General features: G+C 43.2%; 2 protein-coding genes across 6 annotated transcripts in view; both read right to left on the reverse strand.

Moving 5' to 3' along the window:
- Positions 1-4715: 4715 nt before the first annotated feature.
- On the reverse strand, positions 4716-6554 carry LOC107217291 (cytochrome P450 9e2). Its single transcript, XM_015654775.2, has one exon. It carries the CDS (start codon positions 6446-6448, stop codon positions 4925-4927), a length of 1524 nt encoding a protein of 507 aa, XP_015510261.1. The 5' UTR covers positions 6449-6554; the 3' UTR covers positions 4716-4924.
- Positions 6555-15999: 9445 nt separating this feature from the next.
- LOC107217284 (Down syndrome cell adhesion molecule-like protein Dscam2) overlaps positions 16000-26835 on the reverse strand; it is a 62824-nt gene continuing 51988 nt past the window's right edge. For 2 of the 5 annotated variants that reach the window (XM_046740242.1, XM_046740239.1), the window contains 17 exons: positions 26593-26754; positions 24450-24791; positions 23050-23355; positions 22636-22935; positions 22434-22565; positions 22205-22344; positions 21881-22044; positions 21387-21625; positions 20704-21297; positions 20370-20642; positions 19825-20279; positions 19475-19748; positions 19240-19398; positions 18791-18945; positions 18057-18276; positions 17737-17827; positions 16000-17648 (listed from right to left, as the gene is read on the reverse strand). In XM_046740242.1, coding sequence (XP_046596198.1) covers positions 17411-17648; positions 17737-17827; positions 18057-18276; positions 18791-18945; positions 19240-19398; positions 19475-19748; positions 19825-20279; positions 20370-20642; positions 20704-21297; positions 21387-21625; positions 21881-22044; positions 22205-22344; positions 22434-22565; positions 22636-22935; positions 23050-23355; positions 24450-24791; positions 26593-26754 — 4244 coding nt within the window. In that variant the 3' untranslated portion in view covers positions 16000-17410. Of the gene's footprint in view, positions 17649-17736; positions 17828-18056; positions 18277-18790; positions 18946-19239; positions 19399-19474; positions 19749-19824; positions 20280-20369; positions 20643-20703; positions 21298-21386; positions 21626-21880; positions 22045-22204; positions 22345-22433; positions 22566-22635; positions 22936-23049; positions 23356-24449; positions 24792-25839; positions 26122-26592; positions 26755-26835 lie in introns of all 5 variants that reach the window. The other 3 variants (XM_015654759.2, XM_046740241.1, XM_046740243.1) reach the window with 3 other exon arrangements.

Consider the following 26835-nt stretch of genomic DNA (forward strand, 5'->3'; position numbering starts at 1 on the left):
ACATAGATAGCATGTAACCTAGATAGCTCACGAGCATGACGAAAGAGACCTTTCAGTAGCCTACCTCACTGACAAGTGCGAAACCTAGACCCACTGTAGTGCGAAAACAATGAAAGCACCACCTGGCGGCTAAAAACATAACCTCACAATAGTCGAATTCCATTCCGTACATTTTACTACCTACCTACTACGTTTTCTTTCATAAAGATGTTACATTCACAATTGCCAGAGTGGCAACGCTGATATGTACTATAATATCGTTAAGAGCAGTGACACTTGTTGAAATTACTTTACTATACCGAATTGGTACAACGGAATGCTTACCACGGATTTGCGAATTGAAATGAACACAGAGACGAGGAGATCGTCGCAGTTCGTACGTTTATGCGACCCCCAAAGGCCCTTATTTGCGCTAAGCCGGATTATTCTGGTGCTTGTGAAGAAATTAGAAGCTTGTGGACCTTTATATCAAGCTTGCATTTCCGGTAATTTTCCCTTCAGCGACATTTTCGCTAAGCAGGGGGGATTCGTGCTTCAGGCTTTTGTGAACTGCAACGTATTTAAACCGTTGAAGAATCGCATCATTTTTGAATTTGTTACAATATGGGTAGTAAAAATATTTTACCTGCATAATTAGTGCTTGAGCATTTGTAATAATGAGTCTTAGGGATCCGGTAACGATCTCTCGCGCAGTCAGCGAACGATCGGAAACGTTTTCGAGGAATTGTGAATTATAATCTCACGCGAAAAATTTATGATTGAAAGAAACCGCCATATTGGATTCTCCCCATTCATTCAATTTCTTTAATTCCGGTGCGAACATTATTTACGATCAAAAGAGAAAAAAATGACGAGGAAGGAAGAGGGGAAAAAATGTCTGTAAAACGAATAGGAGTAAAAATAGCTTGGGGCTGCAGTTGACAAAGGAAAATACGTCTTCTCCAATTCTCCGAGCTGCTATTCACTTGACAAGCAATATTCGTACCGAGGAAAACGTTGGTCGAATCTCAGAATACACGGTGGCTTACAAATTTTCACTTCTCAAGCGAAAATGTTGTGAAACACGTCAAACAAGTGTTGTTGTTTTTCATACAAAATTTATAATTTACGTATAATAATTCTCTAAAATTGATTGAATATTAACGGCAATAATAATTGAGATGCCTTTTTTTTTACAACGAAGTCTCCGAAATCTCTGTAGTCAATCACACAAATTTCAACCGCAGTAGAAAAATTTATTCCGAGGTCACCCGGTGATAACATTTTTAAGACCTCTGGATTTTCGGGCGAGCGTAAATCTCGCTCTTCACCACAAACACGTAATTTCTATGAAACCCCGTCAGGCCATTTAATTAAGAGAAATGTATTCAATTAACTTAAACTGCGGCTAATTACCCTTAACTTGACTCCTGATGCTGGTTTATCGATCTTTGACGTGTTTCTAGCGAACGTCTTCCTCTACCCACGTTACAATATTATACCGTTGTCTATAAACTATTTAGAGTTTTTAGTTTCACGGGAGAGCAAAATACGCAACCATTCTAAATAGCGATGGCCACTAAACTAGAAATAACCGGACCCGACTTGATTGAATCGGTAAAAATGGCTCGATTAATCGATCATTTCGTTGTTTTTTTTTTTTTTTGCAACGGTGAAAATGAAAGAAAAATTTCGTAAATTTCAATATTCACTCTTAATAGCGGAAAAGTTTCTTGATAATGTATAGTTCATTTTTGTTCAATCATAATTCCAAACCAAAGTCCCTCCAAGTTGGACTCGATCTTGTCAATGTCGCATGATTATCTCTGTACTTAAAATGAAGAAAGGAAAATTTAGCAGCAGATTCCGAAATTCACAATGAAAAATTGATCGATCAATCGAACTATCAGCTATGAGCAGACAGTATCGTGGAATAGTTATACCCGGCACAACGCGAATGAAATATCAATATCGACGAGTTATTGTGGGACGACGCGGGTTGCGTGTTTTTATTCAACTTCGCAGGGATGGCAAATTAATGCCTCGAACCGTAAAGCTAACCGCAAACCGGGGGTCGGAAAGCGCAGGGGTTGGCGCTGCTCAGGGACGTGGATCCAACGACCCTGCAGCCACAGTCAGCGATAATATCCGAAAGGCAAGCAGCTGGGCTCGACGCAATATCGAGCCAAGCCGTCATCTTCGCTGTATGTACGTACTATACACAATCATCGTACGTAGGTGGTCTTGTACCTGTTTGGCCTCCGGTGAGAAATGAAAGCACCGCTATGTCACCCGCCAGTAAATAATGTCAATCGTTCGTTGATTGACTTCCTGGGTGGGCGAGAAATCCAAGGAAGCACTGAGTGCCAAGTCTTCGCGCCAATGCCGCCTTGGAATGAGTCAACTTCTCTCTGCGATTTATATTCCGCTCACGAATTACGCGGTTGGAGCTTAAGGAGTAAAAAAAAATGTATGAACGAAAAAAAAATAAATCAAAAATTATCTTATTGGCGTAACCGTGAATATGAAGATCGTTTGAGTACGTCAGAGTTGCAAAATCTCCTGCCCCGTGATTCGCGGCATGCTGAGTTCGCGCTTTTATTCACTTTTAGCAATTTTCTCATGGCCAACATAAAATCCTCACTGTTCGTTTGCTCGATGCAAATATTATACAAGGATTTAAGTCTTGCAAACTTCGGACAATTACTCGATGAATGGACAGGCATGGTTCTATGTATAACATAGGGGTGAAAAACAGAAAAAAAAACCGAAAGGAGACGGAAAAAAGGAGGCGAATATCGGAACAATTTTGGGTTTTCCGATCAAAAGGTCGTTGATTCGTGATGGCTTCAAACAACTCGAGTCCGCAGGTCTCGGTGGCCTTGTGTCTCTCGGCAAACCTCACTAATCAACCTCAAATTATTCACCCTCGATGTTTGAGACGAAAGTTGGAAGCCGCACGATGCTCTGCTTTCCCTCAAACCTTCGGGGAAGAATAATTCACTTGGCAGAATTGAACCCCTGGGAGACCAATTATAAAAATTTCTGTCTGCCTGCAGGTTAACGTGGGTCACGTTAGACGCGATTGGGAGAGGATGAAGCAGTCTCATTATTCTTTAAAAGATCTTAGGCGACAGGTTCACCCCGGTTTGCCCTCAGCCTTGATTATCGATTGTAGGAGAATTCGCAATTCTTTTCCGCATCTTCTTCATCTGCGAAAATCGGCGACCCTCTGCACATGACGACTTTCTTGTAAGAGGTTGAACCAGATCGAGATCTGGGCACAGAATAAAACGAAACGCTGCATCAAATTGCATTTACATTCAAATACGATGACGTTTCACAAAGTCCGCATTTCCACAGTAAGGAAACTGGTGCGACGCGACGGTGAGTTGGGCACGGAAATGCAACGAGGCTATTGCCAGCAGCCTCAAATCTCGTGATCAGGGCCGTGATATCCGTTTGGCGAACTTGAAAAATCGTTCTTTGATTCCGGAACATTAATATGTACAAGTTTGCTAATATTCAGCACGTGGTTCGTTTACCATGACCGCGTCTAATCGAACGTAGTATAATTTTAGTAAAAAATTTACATAATTACATTTCAGAGGATAAAACTTCGGCTTTGGGAAATGATAGCGATATCTTATTGGTCAAATTGCTCCTTCAGAATTGGTTTATGCGTGGTAGATACTCAACTCTTCGATTAGAACGCGTGGAATTGGCTTGGAAACAGCGTGATCCGACCCTGAGCGCGCTTTGGCAAAGCTCGGAGTCGAGCAGAGCGCAAGTAACGTCGATCCCGCATATGCCACTAGAGATTTCCCGAACGTGGGACCACAATCTTGCTGATTTTGGTTCACCGTTTTATCTGCCCCATATCTGCAGACTATGCTCGGGGTGATGTTCTGCAAATTTAAACACTTACCTGACTCGTAAAATTGATGGATGGACGGGCAAAGTCGTGACAGTATGAAACTGAAAGTCAAGTGAAATGTCATTCTTACAAAAAAGACATTTCGGAATTAGTTGTGTTTTGAAAATATTTCGAACAATTTCTGAGTCCAAAGTTTGACGATTGGTGAGAGGACTTTAAATACGAGCGAACTGACCTGGCAGGACGATCAGTCTAGTGATCAGCCCTTAGCAGCGGATCAATTTGAATCACTGACTGGAGACACAGCAGAGCAGCAGCGTCCCGAAAGCCTTGCGACGAAACCGTAAAGGGTGAAGGACCTCGGGGGTGGATAAGAAGAGTGATGTGATAATTAGTCGAGGGTACGATCCTACTTCTCTGACGGTCTGAACCACTAGAACTACTTGGAAATTTTTGCCTCGACATCCAGGCTCATCCACTTTCATGTAATATCATCTGCCTCCGTCATCTCTGGCTCGGAAAACATTCTCGCAGACTCTGGACTAAGCAGCGATCCGTATCCGAGTTACGAGGCCGTCAAACCCGATGCGAAACACACGGCGTGCACATACACTACGATACAAGTATTTCGGCAAAGTAATAATTAGTAATGAATATTGTTGTAATGTGCCTGGCTGGAAAATATCCGTCCTCGCCGGTGCAGCGGTGCTTGAATATTTCCGACTGTTTCAAGTGTGCCTTATTAAGCATGATTAATGGAATTAAAAATATTTACAATTGGGAACAGATGAAACAAGACCTGCCTGAGTGTAGATATATATTTACGCTGCCTTGTGAAGGGTGGTGCGGGGATAATGCGTGATTGTATATGCTCATTTATTTGTACATCAAATTATGACATAGGATTTTGTCAGAGAATTGAACAGTAACCGATGAATCTGCCAAACGCCATGGAATTGCAATACGGGAAAAATTGGATTTCAATGCTATCAAACTACAGTTACTTTTGAATGAAAATCACATAATATGTATGTACACTCAATAATTGTTCAACCAATTATTACTGACTTACAGCCAGTCTTCCTTGATTCGCGGTTCAACGTTTAGCCAGAAGCCATCCTTGGGTTCTAGCACGAACGTTTTCGGATTCAGTTCTATCCGCGGCTGAGTTTTTGACGATGGCAATATGTTGCATTTAGCAAGAAGATGAAACAGAGCCAACTTTACTTCCATCAGAGCAAAACGAGTGGCGATACAGATTCTGGGTCCCAGTCCAAAAGGAAAGTACACTAACGGAGATATTTTCGACTTGTTCTCCTCGTTGAATCTTTCTGGGTCGAATTTCTCTGGGTCCGAGAAGTACTTCGGGTCGTGATGAAAGCTGTAACATGGTATCCAGACGTTTTGTCCCGGTTGTATCTGCAATGGCTCCAGTCCAGGCAACGATGGTGGCAGGATAAAGCTCTGGTCTCCAACTCTATCCATAATCACAGAGGGCGGAAACATCCTTAACGTCTCGCTGACGACGGCGTCGAGATATTTCATCGTGTGAAGATTTTCGTACGAAATTTCTCCCGCGCCTCTTTCAAGTTCTCTATCAATCTCTGCCTGCAATTTCTTCTGAACCTCCGGATTCAGAGCGAGAAGACGGGCTGCGAAACTCATTGTAGTTGCGGGAGAGTCGAACCCTCCGAGGAAAAAAATGAAAGCCTGTGCAGTCATATCCTCGATAGACAGGGGGGATTTTTCCTTCCTGTCTCCTGATTGCATCATCAGTTGTATCATGTCGGGCCTCACGATTCCTTCCTTCTGTCTCGTCGCAATGGTCGTCTTTATCGCGTTTGAGAAAAATTCCTCTGCCGCACGGTCCAGTATTTTGATATTGAACAGCTTTGAAAGCCATCGAAAGTTTTTTATAAAAAAGAACTTGAACATTTTTACACCAGAGAAGTCTGCCACCGACTTCCCCGTCCGGTAAAATTCATTTTCACGATCTTTCAGTGAGTTCACTCTCAGTCCGAATGCCGTTGACGCTATAACGTCGAGGGTGTATCTCCCGAATGTGTCCTTCATATCCAAAGCCCCGTGTTGGGAGTCCGACTTGACTAAGTAATCGGAGAAGTTGATCGCGCATTCTGACATCGTCTTGAACATCATTTTCATCTTGCTGGAGGTGAACGCGGGGCTCAAAATCGTTCGCATGTCTCGCCAGGCTTCGCCTGTTAGTGCAAACAAGTTTTTCTGGAAGAGTGGTTCTGTCGGCGAGTCCGCGAACATCTGGTGGTCAGGAAAACTGTCGAAGTTCTTAATCGTGATGGATTTTATCAGCTCTGGATCCTTCAGCAGAATTACCGGGGTTGTAAAGTCAAAACATCCGACGTATTTGGCTTCGGGGTGACATTGGTACGATTCTTCAATCACTTCTGGCAACGTCTTGAATTGAAAAATTGCTGCAGTCAACGTTCCGAAGATCGGGTTTGGTTTCACGTAAGGGATACCGTGTTTCTTAAAGTAATTGCGATTGCGAGTGAAGAATAAATACGCGCAAAATGCACCCACCGCTATTGTCAATATTACCGTCCACAAATCCATGTTCTTCTATCAATATCCGTTCAATCACTATTTCAGATGAAGACGCGGACTTTTTTTCATCATCACTGGAAGAATACTACAACGCAACTGAGCCACTTACGTCAAGCATCAGATCTTGTCAAGGCAGCGCCCAATCGCTTGACCCCCCGATAACATCACGCGTCCGAGCTCAATTGAGTCAATTATTCGCACTTAGATCGCACTCACATTTTCAGCTACGTTTAATATCTCGAAGATAGAGGGGTCGCCTAATTTTCATGCCTGCGACACTCATATGAATAACTCGCTGCTTGATTTGAGAACCTATGCCGTTAGCATAACTAATATTATCACTATCCCCGCCAATGCCTGTCGGAACATAAACAACTTGCATGGATATACAGTATATTCTAAATTCTTGATCTGCCACGCATAACTTGTGAAAACACGATGTTTACGTAGTTCGGCTAAACTTGTTTTTGTTTTGATACCCGATGTCTTTTAAATCAATTTTGCACTGGGTGGGTAAGAGGGCTCTCATCTTTGGAATAAAATGAAAAATCTTTCATGGAAATATTACGCACCACTTATCAGGTCCAAGAAAAATGGCCTGGCAGATTGTGGAAACGAACGGTTGGGGCAACCACTGTAATATCACACTTCCGCATCATCCACTTGTTAAATAATCAGTTTGGAGAATGCAAGTGTTAAGGGGAAATAGTTTGCCGCTTCGCAATGCCATTATTATTCTCCTTTTTTCGCCCCGTTTTTCTCCACTCCATTTTGTTGACGATGTATCCACCTCAAAGAAGCTCTTATCCAGTTAGTACAAATCCAAGTTCGTTGTGTACGCAGCTCGGGCCGTTTCACCCGGCGCATAATTTATTTCACGAGGACCCGTGGATGAAGTTCCTAGTTAGATTAGGTAGGACAGTGTTCTCTCAGATACTTGACGTGTAACGCAACGTTACTAAGTAGACGGTGGACGGGTACGTAAACCGTGCTGTGTTTGCTCAGGCCTTGATGCCAGGTTACCAGAGGCAACCACGAACCCCGGTATATAGTCAGTTTGCCGCCCGCCTCTGCTAACCTCTCTTCTCTCATCATGTCCTTGTCTCTGAATATATCGATAATTATACTGAACTTTACATTCTACCAGTAAGCCGTGCCCTGGGTTCATCATCGCCGCGTTTGGTCCCGTTTATTTTTTATGTGAAAATGTATAGCTCAGAATATAATTACAAGCTGAAAGTTAACCTCGTATGAAAATGTTAACAAAACTATTGCCCGTTGAAGAACAGAATGAGAGTATTTGAACCGGTGTTAAAAAGGACTAGCGGCGTTGACAAAAAGGCACATGACTTTATGATCATGCGGTGGACGGTGTATCAGAGATAGCAGACTGCTTGCCGCCTTTCATAACCGCAAGTGAGCATCGTCAGCAAGTATAAGGGAACAGCGAAGCGACGGTAAGGAAGGTTGGGAAAGTCTAAAAGAAGGTTCGAGTAGCCGAGAAGAGATGGTTGGTGGTTGGAGGGTGAAACGAGAGGTCAAAGGAGGGATGGCAAGAGTGCGAAGGGTGAGATCGTATCTTTAATTCAGTCAGGAGAAGTTTGTTGGCCGAGGCGAGGGAGCCGGTGGATGTATGTCGATAGGAATGGCACACCAGAGTAAACTCTTGGGACAACTGGCTCCATACTCTATCCGATTGAAAGCGGTTGGCAGGCTAGTCGTTTGTCTAGCGGTTCATCTTATTTGATGGCACAGTGACTGGGCTTTCCGCTACAGCCGGTGATGCTATGTATGTATATATACCTATGTGTATATATTTCTTTGAGATAAGTAATTTGCTCCTTGAGCGATTCTCTCAGCGTCACAAAGAGACTACTTGAAATGAAAGATTTCCGACTTCATTCTCTTTATGAAAGTTTTGTACGCTTCTCGTTTCGTTCTCTCCTCGGAAAGGCAGCCTTGCTTCACGATTGGTTTCTTAGGACTCGCGTTTTTATCACATGCGTATGAATAATACTATACGTAGTGTCTGCACCATATTCACGACCAAGTTACGGCGAATAGCTAGCCGTAAAATTTGAACGGAGGTTTATTCATTCTGTGCACTATACGCTTCGCACCATAAGACCCTTCGGTGCGTACTTATGTGAGCGTGTGTCTGAAGTTTTGATGTGGCGAAGCGCCTACGACTAGTGGCTGACAACAACATTCCACTCACGTAGTTGGTTCATTACTATCCGGAGTAAGAAACTTCGCGTATCAATCGGGCCGCATGCCAAAAATCCTATGTGATGTACTGATTTGAATAGTGAGTCTGATACAGCGTCAGGAAAAAAGTTTTAAACTCGTAGACGATATCCGTTTACATTTCTATTGGCTTCAGTTCAACTCCGCTGGAAACGAGGTTTCTGGAGCTTGTTATCAAAGCGAGTCGTGGACCTACACTCTAGGATTTTTATTCCAGAATAAAGATTCCTAAGGGTTCCACTTGAACCGAGACGCGCTGGCGGAATGCTGATATAGTTTTAAAGGACGGTGGCCCTTGGAGTTCGAATATTCGAGACGCTCAACGCGACGTTCAACAGCGCTTACGGAAAAAAGTCTGTATTCAATCCAGTGAAGAAGGTCCAGACAAAACCAAACCTTTGAATAAGCAAATTTTGGGTTCTTCCAGAACTTTGGCTTCAATCTCGCGTACGGGTTAATCAGAAGTTAGCTCAAAGATGAATGCTGCATCACACTTTCTGACCTGATATCTCAACGTTACATTTCTTCGCTAGAGTGCCAGATGTTTCTTTTAGTAAACTCAACTCTAGTCTGTCTTGATGAAGAACGAGGTGAACCTTATCTTTCGTCGAATAACTGGAATTGTGGGTGAAGATGTGTAGCTGTTCTCTCCACGATCTAAGAATAAAGCAAGAATTATACAACATGACGTGCGCAATGGGTCGGGTGAAGAGAATTATATTCCCGCATAGCGTTGGCACTCTGGTGATTGAGAATGTAGTAGCTCTATGAAAAAAATGTACTAGATCGTTAGTAGAATGTAATGAATAAAATTCGACTATTATGACGTTATATTTTTTGCGGCTAGGTAATGGTTTCATTGTTTTCGTACTTGTCAGTGAGGCAGGTCACTGCCCCTGGTTTATGCCCCATCTAGGTTACATACTATCTATACCCAGGCTATGATGTAGGGTCACATGGAGGGAAACATAAAACCTTATAATATGGTCTTTAGGAAAATGTAGTGTATAACATTGGCAACAACAGCATTTTACGTCTATGTGGTTTAGTTGGAAAGTTAATATTGCCTGGTAAATCGCGTTTCAAAAATTCTATTAAAAGTCATCAATGCGTGCTAAAACATCTCTAAATGTACTAAAAATTCACAAAGTATAGTAGCGTACCAAAAATGGTTGAAATATACTAGAAAAGTTGAATTATACTAGGAACGGCAATACTGTCAAATCCTGCATCTTGACGTCCCGGATTCTTCTGATAAGCGAATCAGCGTCAGTGTCGATCATTCAGCCTCGTTGTTATTTACAGGCAATCCTTTTCTCAAGTGATTCTCTCTGCTATGCGGGGCGCCTGTACACCTGTACACAAACATTTGGCCTACCTTGGACCGTGAAACTCGAGACAATGGACGACCGGTGGTGAATGGCGGCAGCTTTGAACGCACTATTGTTCCAATATGCACCTCACGCTGGTGTCTGTGCATACCTACATGCCTCTGTGGCCGTGCGCAAGCACAGTCCGCTTCGCCTCGTACGGACCGAATTTCCAATTAGCCTAAATCAACATTCTACTGTAAATAATACCCCGCGAATAAACCAGGAACCGCGTTCTCCTCTCATCCACGATCTAGTTTTTACCTCGGAATCCACCGCGCTTTCGTTTACGCTCGGTTTAAATTACACCCAGTGTTCGATTTTCAAGTGCTTAAATCGATCTCTCACTCTCTCTGGTAATGATTTTTCTTGATAAATCTGTAGCCCTTGAATCCATCTGTTCTATTTTATCGACTAACTTTACGTGTCGGGTACTTGTCTCACGTCCGTATGAAAACTCGCCTCGGATAATAGAATGAAAGCAGTTCCGGCAAGCGCGAATCATGCGACGGGAATCAATTCGTTACTCGATTTACTTTTGGGGATGCTCGGGTGTAAACGAAAGCTTGTAATTTGTGTCTCTGGTCCTCGGAAACTCAGTTCAACCATTTACGAATTATTCCGCAAACAAAGAAGGGCAGCTCGTGTATTCGCAGGATGTGTACTCGTAACCGCGAGAGTTGGGCAACGCATAACGTACAATTAGGTGTTACAGGTTTGGAGAATCCCCCGGAGAAACAGGATGGTGTAGACACCTCCAGACCTGACCTCTGATCTCCGTGATCATAATTAATAGCCTGTCTCAGAGGAGCATGTGCTGCGGTGTTTGGGGCAGGGTGAATTTGAAGGATGGACCTTCGGCGGGTCGAAAAGGTGCGTTCCATGCTTAGCCACCCTTAGATAAGGTGCGTACAGCGGCCGAAGTAAGCGGCTAACGCGAAGTGTGAAAAGGCCGCTCGAGTCCTCATGAAATTTTCATGCAATGAAATAAATTGTTCTGATGGAGGAGTAACTGGTTCGCGTTGGTGTGGTCGTTTCGGGCAGTCCTTGGAAGACTTCCCATTCTGGTCTTGAGATATTTACTGCATACACCGTTTCATGGTAATTCGATACCCTTCTCTATCGCGTTTCTCAGCTGTCAACTTGATTCTCTGACACGTAGAGACTATATGCCCGGATGAAATGTTCCCCTTAAAGTTACTCGATCCTCAGACATGCTCATCTTCTAGTATGTCAATATTTCCTCCATAGGTATATATGTATATGTGTGTAAGTGTTATAAATATAATAAGCAAACGAGAGAGATACCAACTATAAAGATAGGCTCGAGTCTGAGTTGACCCTCTAGACAGTGTCGATATTCTATGATCTTCTTCGTTGGAGCTGTATACAATATACCCACTGATGGGTAATATTTGAAATCGTTTAATTTAAAATAGTATTTCAAAATGTAAATGGCATTACGCATTTAACATTTTAAATCTTTTCAAAGTAACCATTTACATTTATCCGTTTCAATTATGTTTTTGATAGGATCTTCCATTTTTTATTTTAAACGGATTCATTGAAGTATTTTACCCAGCAGTGAATATACCTCGTTGTAACAGACGCCATCGGTAAAAGACTAAAATAGACTCTATGCTAATTGTATCAGTTTCTGCTTCTTGTTATATTCTTGAAATTCTCTCCCACAATTCATCAAAACAATAAGTATTATATATTTTTTGCCCAGTGCAATTTTCTGCACATTCCACTTACTTCCTCTACCATCGTGGAAACAGTTTCCATGCTCAACAAATGACCTGACTGTCTCGATAATTGGCAATTTCCTTTACACAACGTATCCACTTCTTAGCCCCGGTTGATTGAGCGACCCGTATACTCTCATCTGACGAGTACCGGCCGAATGAAAGACACCGCAAATAGGGAAATTGGATGTCGGGTGATTTGATCGGCGCGCGGCGCTCTAAAATCCAGGTATGAAGTGTGGAAATTGCACTGTACGCAATGAAGAGAAAATCTTACTTACGTGGTTTGCGGTAGAGCAGTCACTCGATCAATACTCCACGCCGAAGATGATAAAAAATAGTGTAAAAATAAAATAAATAAATTGGTTTGAATCAGCCGATGGAAAGTCGACGCTGCGAAAGGTCAGAGCAGGCGAGCATCGTATACCCCAGCACTTTATCTTGGTACACCACCAAGCGAAGCTTTTAGGAAAGAGGTTCTGGTCGTTAAGGAGGCTTCTTTTATTATATATCCGCAGCATCCTGATGTTCGCTGTTACGACTTCGCTAGCCTCGGAAAACCTTCGATACCAAAGAATATACACCCACCGCTCCTTACTGGACGAATCCATCAGTTAGAGGAAGCAATTTATTCTGACCTCAGACCCACGATGTTCTGGTGAAACTATTCAGATCTTAGTACAATAAAAATATTTTGATCCACGAACCCGGCTTGGTTTATCACCGAAATTGCAAGATTAAAAAAAAGGATACTTCTCCCTTGACCACCTACCGTTTTGTCGAGTTACTCCCTCGACGGCATGTGGAAAAAATTGGTCTGACCCACCTTAAGACGTGGATCTAGACTTGGGGCTTAGTGGGTGCTACGACGATGGCTCAGCATTTGTATTCAGGAAGGGATACGGCATGGCCTGAAAAAAGTGCAGCAAAAGAACGAAACCGAAAAAAGAGAACAACCGGTATTGCCACCCTTGGGGTAACCCAGCAATTTCAAAAGCGGCAATTCACCTTGTAAGCAAATTAGTAAATCACTACCTGAGCATGTAAGAAAAGTGAATCGCGGAGGCGAACGTGGATTCGCAAAGAAACGACTTCGTTAATGTAAATTGGTAACGGTGGAAAGAGTCAACTCGACGGGAAAAGCAAGTGTATCAAAAAAGGACCTGTGCACTTTGAAGGAAGGTCTTCTGAAAATATAAATACAGTACTACAGTTTCTATCGGAGATCTTCTAGAGGAGAAGAGGATGACAGAGAAAATTTGAGTTCAGAGGAAAAGAAAGAATTATCAACGTGGAAACTGAAAAGAAGAGAACATAAATAATTCCCATTTTTAATTTTCCTTGTTCCGAACTTCCTTGCATGTTTTTTGTATACACTTGTTTCTCTAATATCTTCGGAAAAGCTTTGGACTCCGGTGAGCACCATCAAAGATTACCTCGGATCGCGTGTCGAGGTGTCTTAACAACGGGGTCTTAACTCCTACAGGAAGATGTGGACACGTGAAGGAGAGAGAGAGGGAACAGAGGGATTAGGAGAGAACTAGAGAGAGAGAGAGGAAGGAATGGAGAAAGAATGAGCGAGGCAGAGGGAGGTTCCCTCAACGGTTCAAGGCTATTACCAGCCCGTAACATCTCCCCCAGGACCCTCTATTCCACCTCGCCCACTACGTGTGCCAACATATATCCTCCCACAGACATTTCACACATCCTTGTTGGGCCATCCGAGCATGCCTCGGTTATATCCTTCAGTTAGACGCGAAGAACTAGCGGATAGTTCGAGTTGCTCTGCGGCTCGAAAGTCGGAACGTATCAATCCTCTTATTTCCGGTAATTCTGTGCGACAAAGCATAAGGATACCCTTGTGTTTTTTATTGACGTCCTACAGCTTTTCTCCTTGACATGATGATCGTAACGGTTTTTTACTTTGCTTTAAGAGCAGAAACCTCAAGTATTTGTCAGCGTTTTCTAACGAACTACGACACTGAGAACCTACATACATTTGAATCTGATAGAGTCGATAAAATCCATTAATATTCTGTGCGATTGTTTTTCAACGATGTTACACAACATGCATTCTTGCATTCACTTCCTTCTGTGGATAGGCTGAAGTGGATATGAATGGATAAAGAACAAAGGAATTGTTACCTGGCATGGTTTCCAGTTCTTCATTCTATCTCTCTTATTCTTGGCTCTTCTCGAGCATGATAAAAATCCGATTTATATACCGCAGTATAAGACTTACTTTTGTCGCAGTCACGGAGAATGTTTCGGAAGCTCCGACTTCCGGGGTTGATAAACGAAACTGCGGTTCTTCGATGACGGGATTTATCCCATAAAAAAACATTACCTTGCCTAGAGATAAACGAGTATTTCGAAATTCCTTGTGTTTAGGCGACGCATGCATGATGATTATTACAGTACCTAAGGTAATCAATTATATGGATGCGGATTAACTAGTCGTCGAGATGAAAGAGAATAGCAGACGCTCCTGTCACCTTGTAACCATACGACACCCGATGCTAAATTGACGACAAGCTTGTCTGGATTTCGTGGTTAAAGCATTCAGATTTCCCAACGAGAACTTTGCACGTAGAATTTGAAAAAGACCGTCCATTATCCGCCAGTCATCTGTAGTGCGAGATAATCGTAACATATTCATCATAATCAACGACATCGATATCCCCATCAAGGAATCCGACATAATTCTCCACTTGACAATTAATTAAAAACCTGCCAACAACAGTCGTACAAGATAGAGGAATTAAATTATTTTTCACCCTCTAATTTCGAGTACAAGAATAAAGCCTCGTTCACCGTGCTGCGGGGCAAAGAGCGAGAAAAATTTGCGGCTTGGTATAGCTGATCTTGCGGCAAAGGTGGTGGTGGTGGTTCTGGGATGCGTAACATGGACCGGCGCACAACGCCGCAAATTCTATACCTACTACGGTTTCAGTTCAGGGCTGTACAATTTCACGCGTTTTCCATCGGGTGACCCGTTCGAAAGATTATTGTTCCCCGACGTCGACCCCGTCTATGGCTATTTTCGTCTAATTCGCGGTCAAAATTTTCTTCAAACCGCACCGATTTTTTTCAAGACTTAGTTCATGTAGTAAGTAACGAAACTTGTGGATAAGGTTCCTGGAAAATTATTGTCAGTCGATTTTTCAACTCTCTGGGACAATTAAGAGTAGTAAAAAAATTCAAAACACCTGACACCGTTTGTGGTGGGAGGGATTTTGTTCGGCTGATTCGTGAAAATTTATTTGGAAAAAGCCTCCTCGAATTGGGGGGTTAGTGACGCTACTGCATCTCGCGATCAATTCCTCGCGCCGTCTTCTCTTCCTCCATCACCGCCCCCGGTCTTAGCTCCCGACCCTTTTTCTTTTATTCTTATTTTTCTCCAGCTTTTTCTTTCCCTTTTCCTTTTCAGGCGTCCAGGATCTTTCCACTTTTTCGCATAGTCCACGATATATTTACGAAAATCAAGCTTCCAGATTGAGCCGACCGCACGGGGCGGTTCGAGGCAGGGCTCCGAATCAACATTTTTTACATCCAGAGTGGAGGTGCACACAGATTACGATGCCGCAACGGTATTAGTGGTTGGAGTATTCGCGATTTTCGCTCCACTGCTCAGATCGACTGAGCCCAGAGTTGGGCTTAACTTCATTACACGGAAAAAAGTTGAGTATCACCCGCAGCTCGATCAACCTTCTTTCTCAAGATCGTTCGACCAATACTCGAAACATGAAATCTATTTCCGATATATGGTCGCTGTGTTCAACCGGAAAACAAATTTTTTTTCGCTTTTTTTCAAAAACTGTTTTTAGGAAGCGTATGAAGAAAAATTAGAGCAAAACTATCGACAACCTTTGCTGGCAGGAGCTGCGGAAAAAAAAATCTGAATAAAATAAATTTCATGCTGTGAGCGTGTACGAAATTATGAAACAGCGATTTACACCTTAACATAATAATATTATTTTCGATTTACAACTTGTGTATAATATTATTTCATCCATATAATATTTATAATCAATTGTCAGTGATGTTGATATTTTCATTTAAGTATAATTTACATGAATGGCAGTACTCGTTTAACGAATATGTGCTTACGAACTGTGAATTATATATTTATACGTATGTATGTAAATCATCATTTTTAAAGATCGTAACACGACGTGTGGTATGCCATTGATCGTTTATTGTTTGTGATTTACTTTTTTCTCCTCGTTTCTTTTTTTTTTGAAATAATTTAAACAGTATATGAGCACGGTTTATGCGAAATTACGACGTTCGAGTCAGTCGGTTACAATGTGTATTTTTGTACGATCATTATTTCATAGAATTTTAATCTAACAAAGTGTATATTAATGTGATAATTAGCTTATCGATAGTAATTAGGTAGTGTGAGACGCTCTGTAATAATAATTACGATTCATCTATACAGATCACGATATCCTTGCATTATTTCGTATATTTTACAATTCTATTTGTTTATCCTTATAGCATACAACTTTCTTTTTCTTTTCCCTAGCATCCAATCGGAATTTCTCCCGTCCAATATTCTATCATTCGTTTGTTTACTCATTTGCTTCTTCACGGTCACGGTGCTGAGAGGCGTGTATATGATATTTGAAAATTGGCATTATGGTTTTCGCATTTCGAAACAATAAACAGAACTATCTCTTTATTCTAATGTTCAGAACCATAACGGCTGTTTAATGGCCCAATTTAATTAATTTGTATAAAAATTATCTTTCATTCGTAGAAATACCTTATCTGAAATATAGAAAAATTTTCTAACTTTTTTTCTTCTTTCTCCTTTTTTTTCTCTCAATATTTATATGTATATATATATTATATATTCTATTTTGGGCGTGACCCTGATTTAGAATTTAGTATTTTTATTTTTTATTTTCATTATAACCTAATCAATACATCTTGGTCCAAACATCATAACCTTATAAATGTCATACTCGTCAAACAAGTTCGATCGTTTTGTACAAGGGGAGCAAACTGCTTAAAGCAATACAATTTGTTTTTCTCATTCGTAAATAATTCGTATAAACGCGACCTCAGCAACGTTCCCTTCACAACACACTGCTATCAATTTGATAATTGATGTACATATATAATTAATGGTACCTAATCAATACCGCCAGTTAAGTACTCCCAGAATTCGATTTACTATAATCATATAACGACTTACGACGTATTTCACTTTCTATACATATACAGATGAATTAATTTAATGACTCTTATTACATCGTTCTAGCGTTGTTCGGAAACAAGCTTCAGGTCTCAGTCACTCTATACCACCATGAAGAATAATAATATTATACGCGTGCAACATGAATTCAGCCTCTTGTTTTACTTAGGATTCGTTACCAGTTCGAGTTGTGGTAAATTAAAAAATCTCATGCTGATTCTACAATCTAGTGTACAAAGAATTCTTTGCTGGATTCATCGATCAATAAAAAGAGTTCGATATTGAAACAGTGAACTTTGAACGGACAATTCGACTGTGATATGCGATAAAGTATAAAATCAAACGAGTGGTAGCGTGGAATTCGAGTTTCCTAATCAACCAAACGAACGATAACGTTAATTCACACAGCGATTGTGAAGTCACGTGCAATACGATGTCGTCCACGACCTCTGTCAATGTCACACTCTGCCTCACTTAACTCAAGCGTGTCGGTGAAACCCGAGGGTGGATCCAGCTTGGTGGCGAACAAGCTTCCTGATCCGTCGTTGCTCGACTGGTGCTTGGAACCGGCAGACATGGCGACTGACCCGAGGCTTGCACGGGCCTCCTCGCTGGTATAACGCGCCAGCTGTAACATCCTTGAAAAAAATTGTGATGAGCGTGGGAAACTAGTAAATGTAGATAACAAGGTTGGGTTCCAGAACTTGGCTTATCGAAGATACTCACTTGGGTCTTCCTCTTCGAGGAAACGATTTTCTCTCAAAAATCGGTGAGGGTTCTGTAGACGTGCTAGATTCTGGTCCATGGTACAGGAAGTCTGAAAACCAAAAACAAATGTGTCACACAGCGTCGTAACCAAAGTCGAAAATTAGTCGGTGCATTCGTGCAGGTGAATTATACCAACAATGCAGCTGACATTTAGCAGGTGGCAGGAAGTTAAAAGGCAGTCAAGATTTGGAATTGAAGAACAAAAAGTTAGCAAATAGTAGCTGAGGTGATGACTCGAGCGGCGATCAATGCTTGATTAGTTCGGACTACAGTCGTACTGTGAACACGCGAATCCGCCATGGTGACCGGATGCCGGGCGTCCACTAGGTGGTTCGAAGATTCGGTTCGGCTGCTGGTCCCCACTTCCGTGTCACTGTCCGAGCCCAGGGTGTCGTACTCTTCGGACTCGGATTTCCCCTGACCGACCTTGTTCATTTTGTGCAATGGCACGGATGACGAGCGGCCACCGCGAACCTTTGCGTACCGGTTGCAATCCGACTGCAATCATACGGGGGATATTTGTTTGTTGATTGGTGCATTGGTTCATTGCTTGGTTGATGGTTGGTCTGTTGGTTTGTCGGTCGATTAGCAGTTCACCGGTTGAATAAACATGAAGCGAGTCAAAGGGGGACCAGCAGACGTAACGTTTGATTCGTTAACCTTAGCTTCTACTTGGCTCTCGGCATTCTTTGGAAAATTTTAACGATCACTGAAAATGTCGCATTTCAATTCCCACGAGAAACTTTCCTTCCAAGTTCTTGAGCTTCACGACGCGATCAAGAAACGCCAGGATAGGTAACAATTACACCGTACACAATCGAGCAACCGTGCATTCAAACTACGTCAACACAGAGTGTTGTGTAACAGAACAGGCTATAAAGTGCAAATTTCAATAAAACAGTAGCAAAGGGTGAACTGAGCAGTGTAGAGATATCGAGGATTCGAATTTTCATGACCGAGCTGTGTGGAAGAGAGCGTGAAGAATCGATTACAGGCGGAGTTCGGTACTTACCTCCCGCAGCTGAAGGGTATCTGCAGTGGAAAGTCGAGGGTCGTGATAGACGAATGTCTGGAGAGGCGCAGCGGAGCCGCACCGGCTCTCCCCCGACGCAGGGACGCTTTCCTTCAGCTGGAACGTCGCGTAAGGGTAGATGTCTTCGGAGTATTCTATAATCAGCCAGCCATCGCAACCGTAGTAAAAGCTAATCACCAACGTTAAGGCATTCTACCCTTACAGGTGCAACTAACTATCGCTTATTTGCGGTAATTACAAACATGAATCAGGTTTCAAATTAATTGACACTATCAGAAGGATCCAGAAAACAGTCCCCTCGCCAAGTTCGGAAACTGAGTTGGTACAGCAGTTCACTGTAGTTACGTTAGAACACGACTTTTCCGATATACGATACAGGAATGTAACAGATGCGATAAGAATAGGTAATTTTTTCGAAGAGCTTTTACCTGGTATTCTCTCAAGCGTTGCCATTTCGTTGATTGGCGAGCGAAGGGTTTTGCGAACTGTCGCATAGTACTGTTCACGTTGTTCCATATTTTGTTTGTTGTCCAACGCTGCAGCCGTCTGGGCGTCGCGCAAGCTTCCTACATCGCCCAAAAACGGTCCTATTGACAATTCAAGTATTCGTATTGAAATACTTAGGAGAAACTCTACATATCAAAAAGTTCCATAAAGCCTTACGTTTTCTGAAACAGTAGAAGACCGCGCCAGCAGCAGCAATTATTGCAAAAGAGCTGAACACGAGTGGAAGAATAAGCTTGAGGTCCGAGTACAGCGGCGTATGTCGAGGAATGAACTGGTCTAAGTCTATGGCGGACATTGTAGAACTGCCGGCTGGCTGCAGGGTCGTAAAACGATACTCAGCAACAGCTGAACCCGCGTTGTTGTGCGCGCGAATTCTGATCTCGTAACTGGTACCAGGTTGTAGTTCGTTCAGCGTGTAAGTTCTTTGTACCTGTTGATAAATGATGTGATTCGGTCACAAGTTTCAGGGGACATCGATGCTAACATTACCCGGGAACAAGAACTACCTCTATGTTGTTTGACACAAGCGTCCACAAGTCCTCGCCGCTTCTTCTGTATTCCAATTCGAAATACAGGAGTGGACATCCACCATTGTGCCATGTGTGAAGATGAAGAGTGATCCAAGAGACATTGACTGTGATGAACTTGTCCCCAGATGCCGGGGATGGATCTGGCTTTGAACCCTCGGTCACGGCGTCAATGATGTCACTCCTGAGACCCATGCCGATGCGATTGAATGCTGTCATGTATACTCGGTACTTGGTGCCACACCATAACTGGGAGAGAAGGTAGCTGCTCATTTTGTGAGACACCTTGATTTCCTCCCATTCTCCGTATTCTCTCTTATACTGCAGAACGTAGCCTCTTATAGGTGCACCGCCGTCATCTCCTTGTTTCCACTGAACAGTGATCGAGTTACTCGTTGAGATAGTTGCGTGTAGAAGTGGAGGCGCTGGAGGTACTGTTGAAAAATGAACGAGGTCATTTAGTTGAGCACTGAAAGTTTTGCGCCTATCAATCTTTTTAACAGTGTGCTTCTATTTCGGTTCACCTTGAACAGTCAGCCGATGCGTTATCTGGTCAGACCCATGCCTGTTTTCTACGATACACGTATAGTTTCCGCTATCGTCACGTTGCAGCTCAGACATTCTCAGCGAACCGTCGATCTGTACGGCTATTTTCGCAGATGTTTTGATTAACTGACCGCCCCGCTGTTTCCAGGTTGTCGAGGGTTCTGGCTTACCGACACTTTGACAAGGGAGAGTGATATCCTGCTTCCAAGGTACCACGAAGACCATACCAAATGAGTAAATCGCCGCACGCACTGAAAAACGGTAAAAAATAAATCTCGCAAGTCCTATTTCCTCACCAGTCGATCCTGTTACCTTCAGCGGACGGTCTGAGTATTATGGAGGCAGTGTGTGCTCCTTCACCAACCGAAGTCACGGCCGCAACAACGAATTCATACTGATTGGGCTTGTGCAAATTCTCAGCATGGTAGCTCGTGTGTTGAGGCGCTAGGGTCCTGCGATACCATTTCCCTTCAGTACCAACAGCCCTGTAATGCACGTTGTACGAAGTGATAATCCCATTGGCCCTGAGAGGCGGTTGCCAGGAAACAATTATCGACGTTGCAGAACTAGCCACTGCCTTGACATTAGCTGGTTTCTCCGGAAGATCTTCTTCCGTCAAGCAATAAAGTGGCGTCGATGGAACGCCGTCTCCAGCTCTGGTGTAAGCCACCGCTTGAACTGAGTAATTTGTATATCTCTCCAACCCATGCATCACCACTGTCAGGGCTGTCGTGATTTTGGTTTCAGGCTTAGCATTCGCGACAAAGTTTTCCATGCTCTCCCAGATTACTTTGTAACCTTTCAGGATACCGTTAAGACTGGAGTCCGGTGGTGGATCCCAGGATACCTGAAGTGACTGAGACGACAGTGCTGTGCATCTAACATCCTGAGGGGGACTGCTCGGCACTGGAATCATATTTGAAGGTTTTACCCCAATCGACGACATTGTAGCTTATAGTACTCTGCAATTGTATTTCTATTCAACCGATACTCACCATCCTCGAGAGTTGATATCACGATTTCTGATGTTAAAGGTCCCGGTCCGAGGGCGTTGTAGGCCTGTACCACAACGCTGTATCGTGTGAACTTCTTTAGGTCTGTCAGTTGACATTGTCGACCGGGTATCGATGTCCGCGCAAGCCCCAGTGCAACGTTGGCAGTCGATACTCTTCCCTCGACCGTTCGATAAGTGTACTGCTCAGCGGCGAATCTGCGCAAGGTCAAAGGGTTACTCCTTTCCGCCGGGCTGTAATACCGCACGGAAAGGGAACTTACCGACTGTGGGCTAACATACTACAGGGTATCTCCATATTTCGTTCGAGAAGCTATGAGCTTTCCTAACCGAGGCCTTGAAATTTTCATTTGACTTACCGGCACTCGGCAAGCCACACTGAATTGATTTTGACATCAAATTTAACTTGTTGATGATGCAGAATCAAAATCAGTATGACAATACGCGATGGATTATGTGCCTTTATTCTTGTATTACCTGTGTTCTTTGTAACCGACGTGATACCCAAGGATTTCACCGTTCCAGAGATCATGATCAGGGGGATCCCAAATAACTCTCAATTCCGTTGAACTGACAGCGTCTACTTTCAAATTTCTCGGTGGCCCCCCAGGTATTTCTCCTTCTGTTGTAACTTCCAGAACCTGAAAAATGATTAACGTCATGTAAGAGGCTAGCTGCCTAAAGGTCAAATAGAACATGTTTGAGCATCTGCAGATTTCATATTCCAAAGTAGTTGGAGAACCTTTTAGTCGCATTCAATGGGAATGTATTCGTGAGCACTCGAGCGTGCGTTATACCTACATCACTAGATTGACTTCGACCCAGTTCATTCTCCGCAAATAGACGAAACTGGTAGCTAACAGCCGGCCTCAGGGAATTGACGTGGCCAAAAGCTTGACTGCCCGGGATGTTCGTGTGAAATGTGTGATCATGCCATACTTCTGTTGAATGAAAAAAACAAAAATCGACTAACGTTAGTTACATCATCAAAGTAGGCTTATCAGCATCTTCAAATAGCATCAATACTCACCAGCATCGGTCTTGTATTCGATGATGTACCGAGTTATCGGACTGTTTCCATCCTGGCTGGTGGTCCAGCCGAGCTTCACGTACCTGCTGCCCTTCTCAATAACGTGAAGATTCCTCGGAAAATCGGGAGGCTCTGGAAATAGACACAAGCAGAGAATTTCCAACGTTCTCTTCAATTTTTAATCCCCGTGTGAAATACGCACCTTGTATATACAACTGTACAGTCAGTTCATCACGGCCGTAAGAGTTTGAGGCAATGCAGAAGTACAAGCCGCTGTCTTCTCTCGTTGTGCTTACTAATCCTAGAACACTAACGGCACCGTCCGTAGTGTTCAGTTCCTTGACTACGTAGCGATAGTCCGGAACGGTCGGCTCTAAGGAAGAACCCGCCTTTCGCCATGCAATTTTTAACGGGTGATCGCCCTTCGCTTCGCATCGCAGATTGGCACTCGATCCTAATCTCGCAGTTTGATTACGATGCTTTTCTAAAAAGTGCGCTGGCGCTGGAATCGATCAAACGAGCTGGTCAATGATTAAACGTAAATTTTTTCATCAATTAAGTTGTGATTTGTGGATTTGGGAAACGAATTTTACATGGATGATCACGTGGTACGAACCATTGACTGTCAAGTAAACGACTTTACTGAGACCTGCACCAATTCCATTAACAGCTTCACAGACATAGAATCCTTCATGATTCTCTTGAACCCTGCCGAACACCAGTGATCCGTTTGAATGGATCCTCAGATCCTGAGCATGCTGGTGGCTGACTATATCTGTATAATTCCAGGGGCGTCTACCAGTCGCTCTTCGCCATGTAACCGCAGGTTTTGGAAATCCATCAGCATGACAATGCAGCTCTAAACGCGACATGCCTTCCGGTGCGTGAACATCTTGAGGTTCCATCACCCAACGTGGTGGTACTATTATCATGTACAGGAAAAATAAGTTAAAAGTTGGTCCGCATTCGTAAGCCGAGTTTGAATTCTTGGTTACTTTGAAAAGTGCTAAAGAGGCTTTCGACATTATTACAGAGACGTCTGGAGATCTCGACTGTGTAAAATTGTAATACTGTTCACATTGTGCTCTCCTGGCTGATGAGAATTTTACGAGAGAATAAGACGGCGCAAACTGTATACTCATTGTCAGACGTCTCCTTAATTTTGTTTAATTGCTGCAGCGCATTACATCAGAGGCAATGGCAGAAAATACGCACAAATAGATCTTTACTACTGCAGCTTTTCATAGCTCAGCGCTTTCTTAAGCTTTTAATGAAACGAATTAAGAACTACTGCAAGTGAATTACGTTCCGTTCAATCTTTACGTTATTTATCAAATTTCTGATTTTCAACAGAATGAACGAATAATATAGTAAGTACAGAAATAGTGACGTAAAGTATCAAACTCGAATTTCCATTTATTTACTGTGACGATTACAGTGCTGTGCAGACATTTCGACACCCAGAAACTGTGCACCAAATTAATGAGAAGTGAGGTAGAGGTTCGTAAAATGGAAGAGATAGAAGAAAAAAATAGATCAAACATCATTGGTGAGATGTGCAAAATGAGATACAAAACAGAAAACAAAGAGAGACCAGAATAATGTGTTTCAGTGCTGACTGTGTGGTGCTGGTGCTTGGGGTGAGCTGCGTTTTAAATTGGTTCCGTTCCGTATCCACTCTTTCATACTCGTAAGAAGAAGGTATTGTATAACGTGAAGACATGAAAAATATTGAAAAAGGATCCCGAGGAAAAATAAATCCTGACAAGGGGCTGATGTAAGAAATGAGGTCTGGTGCATGTGCAATTTACTGTGAAGTATTGTGTGCGATGTGCTTTGTGCTTTGTGCGTCGAGCGGTGGCTGGCTGCGGGCGTTGCTGCGTTCTATGCGTGGTGGCGTCTATATTGTAATAGAGTCATGCTTGAACAGACGATTAATAATGCGCGATCAGTCTAAAGAATTGCTTAAATTTACGAATGACATTGAAACGTGTCGCGTTTCGCAATCTACTTTACCACTAACGACTAACTCGGCCATCCAAGAGACCTCAGCGACGGAGTTGCGGGCGACGCATGTATAATTTCCGGTGTGGGTAGCACTGACCCGTTCGATAACTATGGTACTGGAATGTGCGTCGATACTGGTCACTCTCAGTCCGGGAGATTGAATCACTCTGGATGATCCAGAGGCTCCTAGTGAGCCAAAGTTCGCGCCGCCGGAGGCATCGATCTGTTCGCCGTTTTTCAACCACGTGATTGTGAATGGCGGATCACCTTTTTCGATCATGCAGGTCACCTGGGTCCGCACGCCCTCGGATAAGTCCTTGTTAAAACTAAAGGGAGCTATCCTAGGCGGAACTGTAACGCACAAGAAGAAACACTAGGTTCTAATGACTTTTGTATCGCTTGGTTTTACTCGAATTCGCCAAAGATTCATTTCGAACTTCTTCCGGAATGACCGACGTGGAGAAACATTGCCTACGATGTGCCCCCAAAAATTAAAAATAACGCTGAAATAAACCGTGCATACCCCTGAAAATTTTCAACACAATTTCATCACCGTTCGAATTTCTTTTTACTCAAACGCTGGTGGCAGAATTACAACAAGTTTTACTAGTAAAGCTCTTCACAGCTTTGAGATAAAGGAAAAACTTGATACTACAAAGATTCGCTAAACAGCACTGTCGGAAGGGGGTTCATCATGATATGACAGTCGCCTTACATTGCCTGTCCGGTCTTAGAATAGCCTTTGGCGATTGCTTCGGTTCTTGTATGGCAGCAGGTGGGAAACTTCGTGTGAAAGACTGTATGACCGTCTTGTTGTGTAGATTGTGGGAGACTGTATTGCACTGTGTATGGATGATGCCTCGCTGGTCAGAGTATCTCAAGCAAGGAAGTATTTCTGGCCACAGCATGCAGCAAAGTTTCATATTACACGGTAAAAATTCATGACGTGCTATTTTTTGATAAATACATTCATTTGCCGGGGGTATATTCGATGATTATTTTGAAAAAAGTTTGATATTACCTGAAATATTTACTTTCCACTTACTCTGAAACGAGTTGAGAAACTCTGGCCAAGAGGCCAGATGGAGAGGGGGGTGTGGAACAAAGGGGTGGCTGTTTGAGAGTAATTGAGAAAACGTAGAGCCAGAGGGTGTCAGACGAGTAACGCCCAAAGAGCGTGTAGTGGCGAGTCTGGAGTCTGAAGTTTGGAGTCTGGTTCTGGTTGTCGGCACAACACGCTACGGAAAATCAATTCCGAGGTATTTCTCCGGATGGGATCGATTTGTTTGAGCCAAAAATTTACCAGCGGTGGTCCGATTGCAAGGTTGTCTTTATTGCGATCCTGCAGGCGGACCTTTTCCACTTTGATAAAATGATCCTTGAGTTCTGCGAGCCGTACCATGAACCAGCAACAACGCCGTGTACGCCGTTTTCGCGGCATCGTTGCTCGCCATACACGTGTAGTTGCCATTATGCGATGGCGAGGCACTTTGAATCCGTAAAGCAAGGTCATACTCTCCGATTTGATGCGTCATGGCTCCCCTCGCCTTCAACGCATGCCCATCCTTCAGCCAGGTGATCTTCATCGGCGCGTCACCCTCGCTGACGACGCACGTTACGTGAACTCTGGCCCCAGCTTGGATATTAGCGGGAAAGCTAAACGGTTCGATTTTAGGAGGGACTGCAATTACACCAACAAAAAACATACTTCTTCACTTTGGATCGGTTAGGTGTTACTGAAATCAATCGCGACTGCTCCGTGATTACGATTTCGATGTATGTACATTATCGAACATTCGTATTCGTAGCGCATCGGCGGAAATACAAAATCGTAACCAGAAACAGGCACAGACTGCTGCATCATCACACGATCATTGAATCATCAAGTATGGCTAAGTGAAATTTCTCAGGACTCGGCATCCTCCTGATACGGATCATTGCGGCATAGGTGGATTCTTGGGCTCATGGTCACAGGATCCAGTGTCCAACAATTGGGCTATTTCGAAGATGATTAGAGAAATCTGTAAGTAGAAGCTAATTCGTTTAATCGGGGTGTCTGACTTTACTGTAGATCGCAGGCCTCTGCAGCCTGCAGGGTGACAGCACACAAATTTGAAGAATTCGTTGAAGAACTGACGAAGAGTGAGCTCACCTTTGACCTCGATGATCACGGTTTCCGAGGAAGCGTGACCCTGTTTGTTTTTAGCTGTGCATGTGTAGGCGCCACGATCAGTACTGCTGTCGACGTGGTGTAAGACCAAAGTCCCATTGCTAGAAACCTCTTGGCGTCGACTTGTTGGGAGCAGCTGACCGTCTGAAAAGTGAGTAGGAGAAAATCGAACACAATTAAACTCCGATGACGAAATATTCGTTCATTTAGGGGTAATTTAGGTCA

This window comes from Neodiprion lecontei, chromosome 5 (genome assembly GCF_021901455.1).
Source record: "Neodiprion lecontei isolate iyNeoLeco1 chromosome 5, iyNeoLeco1.1, whole genome shotgun sequence".
In the NCBI taxonomy this organism is placed as follows: Eukaryota; Metazoa; Arthropoda; class Insecta; order Hymenoptera; family Diprionidae; genus Neodiprion; species Neodiprion lecontei.

What these genes read in the sequence shown, in the direction of transcription:
- LOC107217291 (XM_015654775.2), bottom strand. Translation starts at nt 6,448, where the DNA reads ATGGATTTGTGGACGGTAATATTGACAATAGCGGTGGGTGCATTTTGC.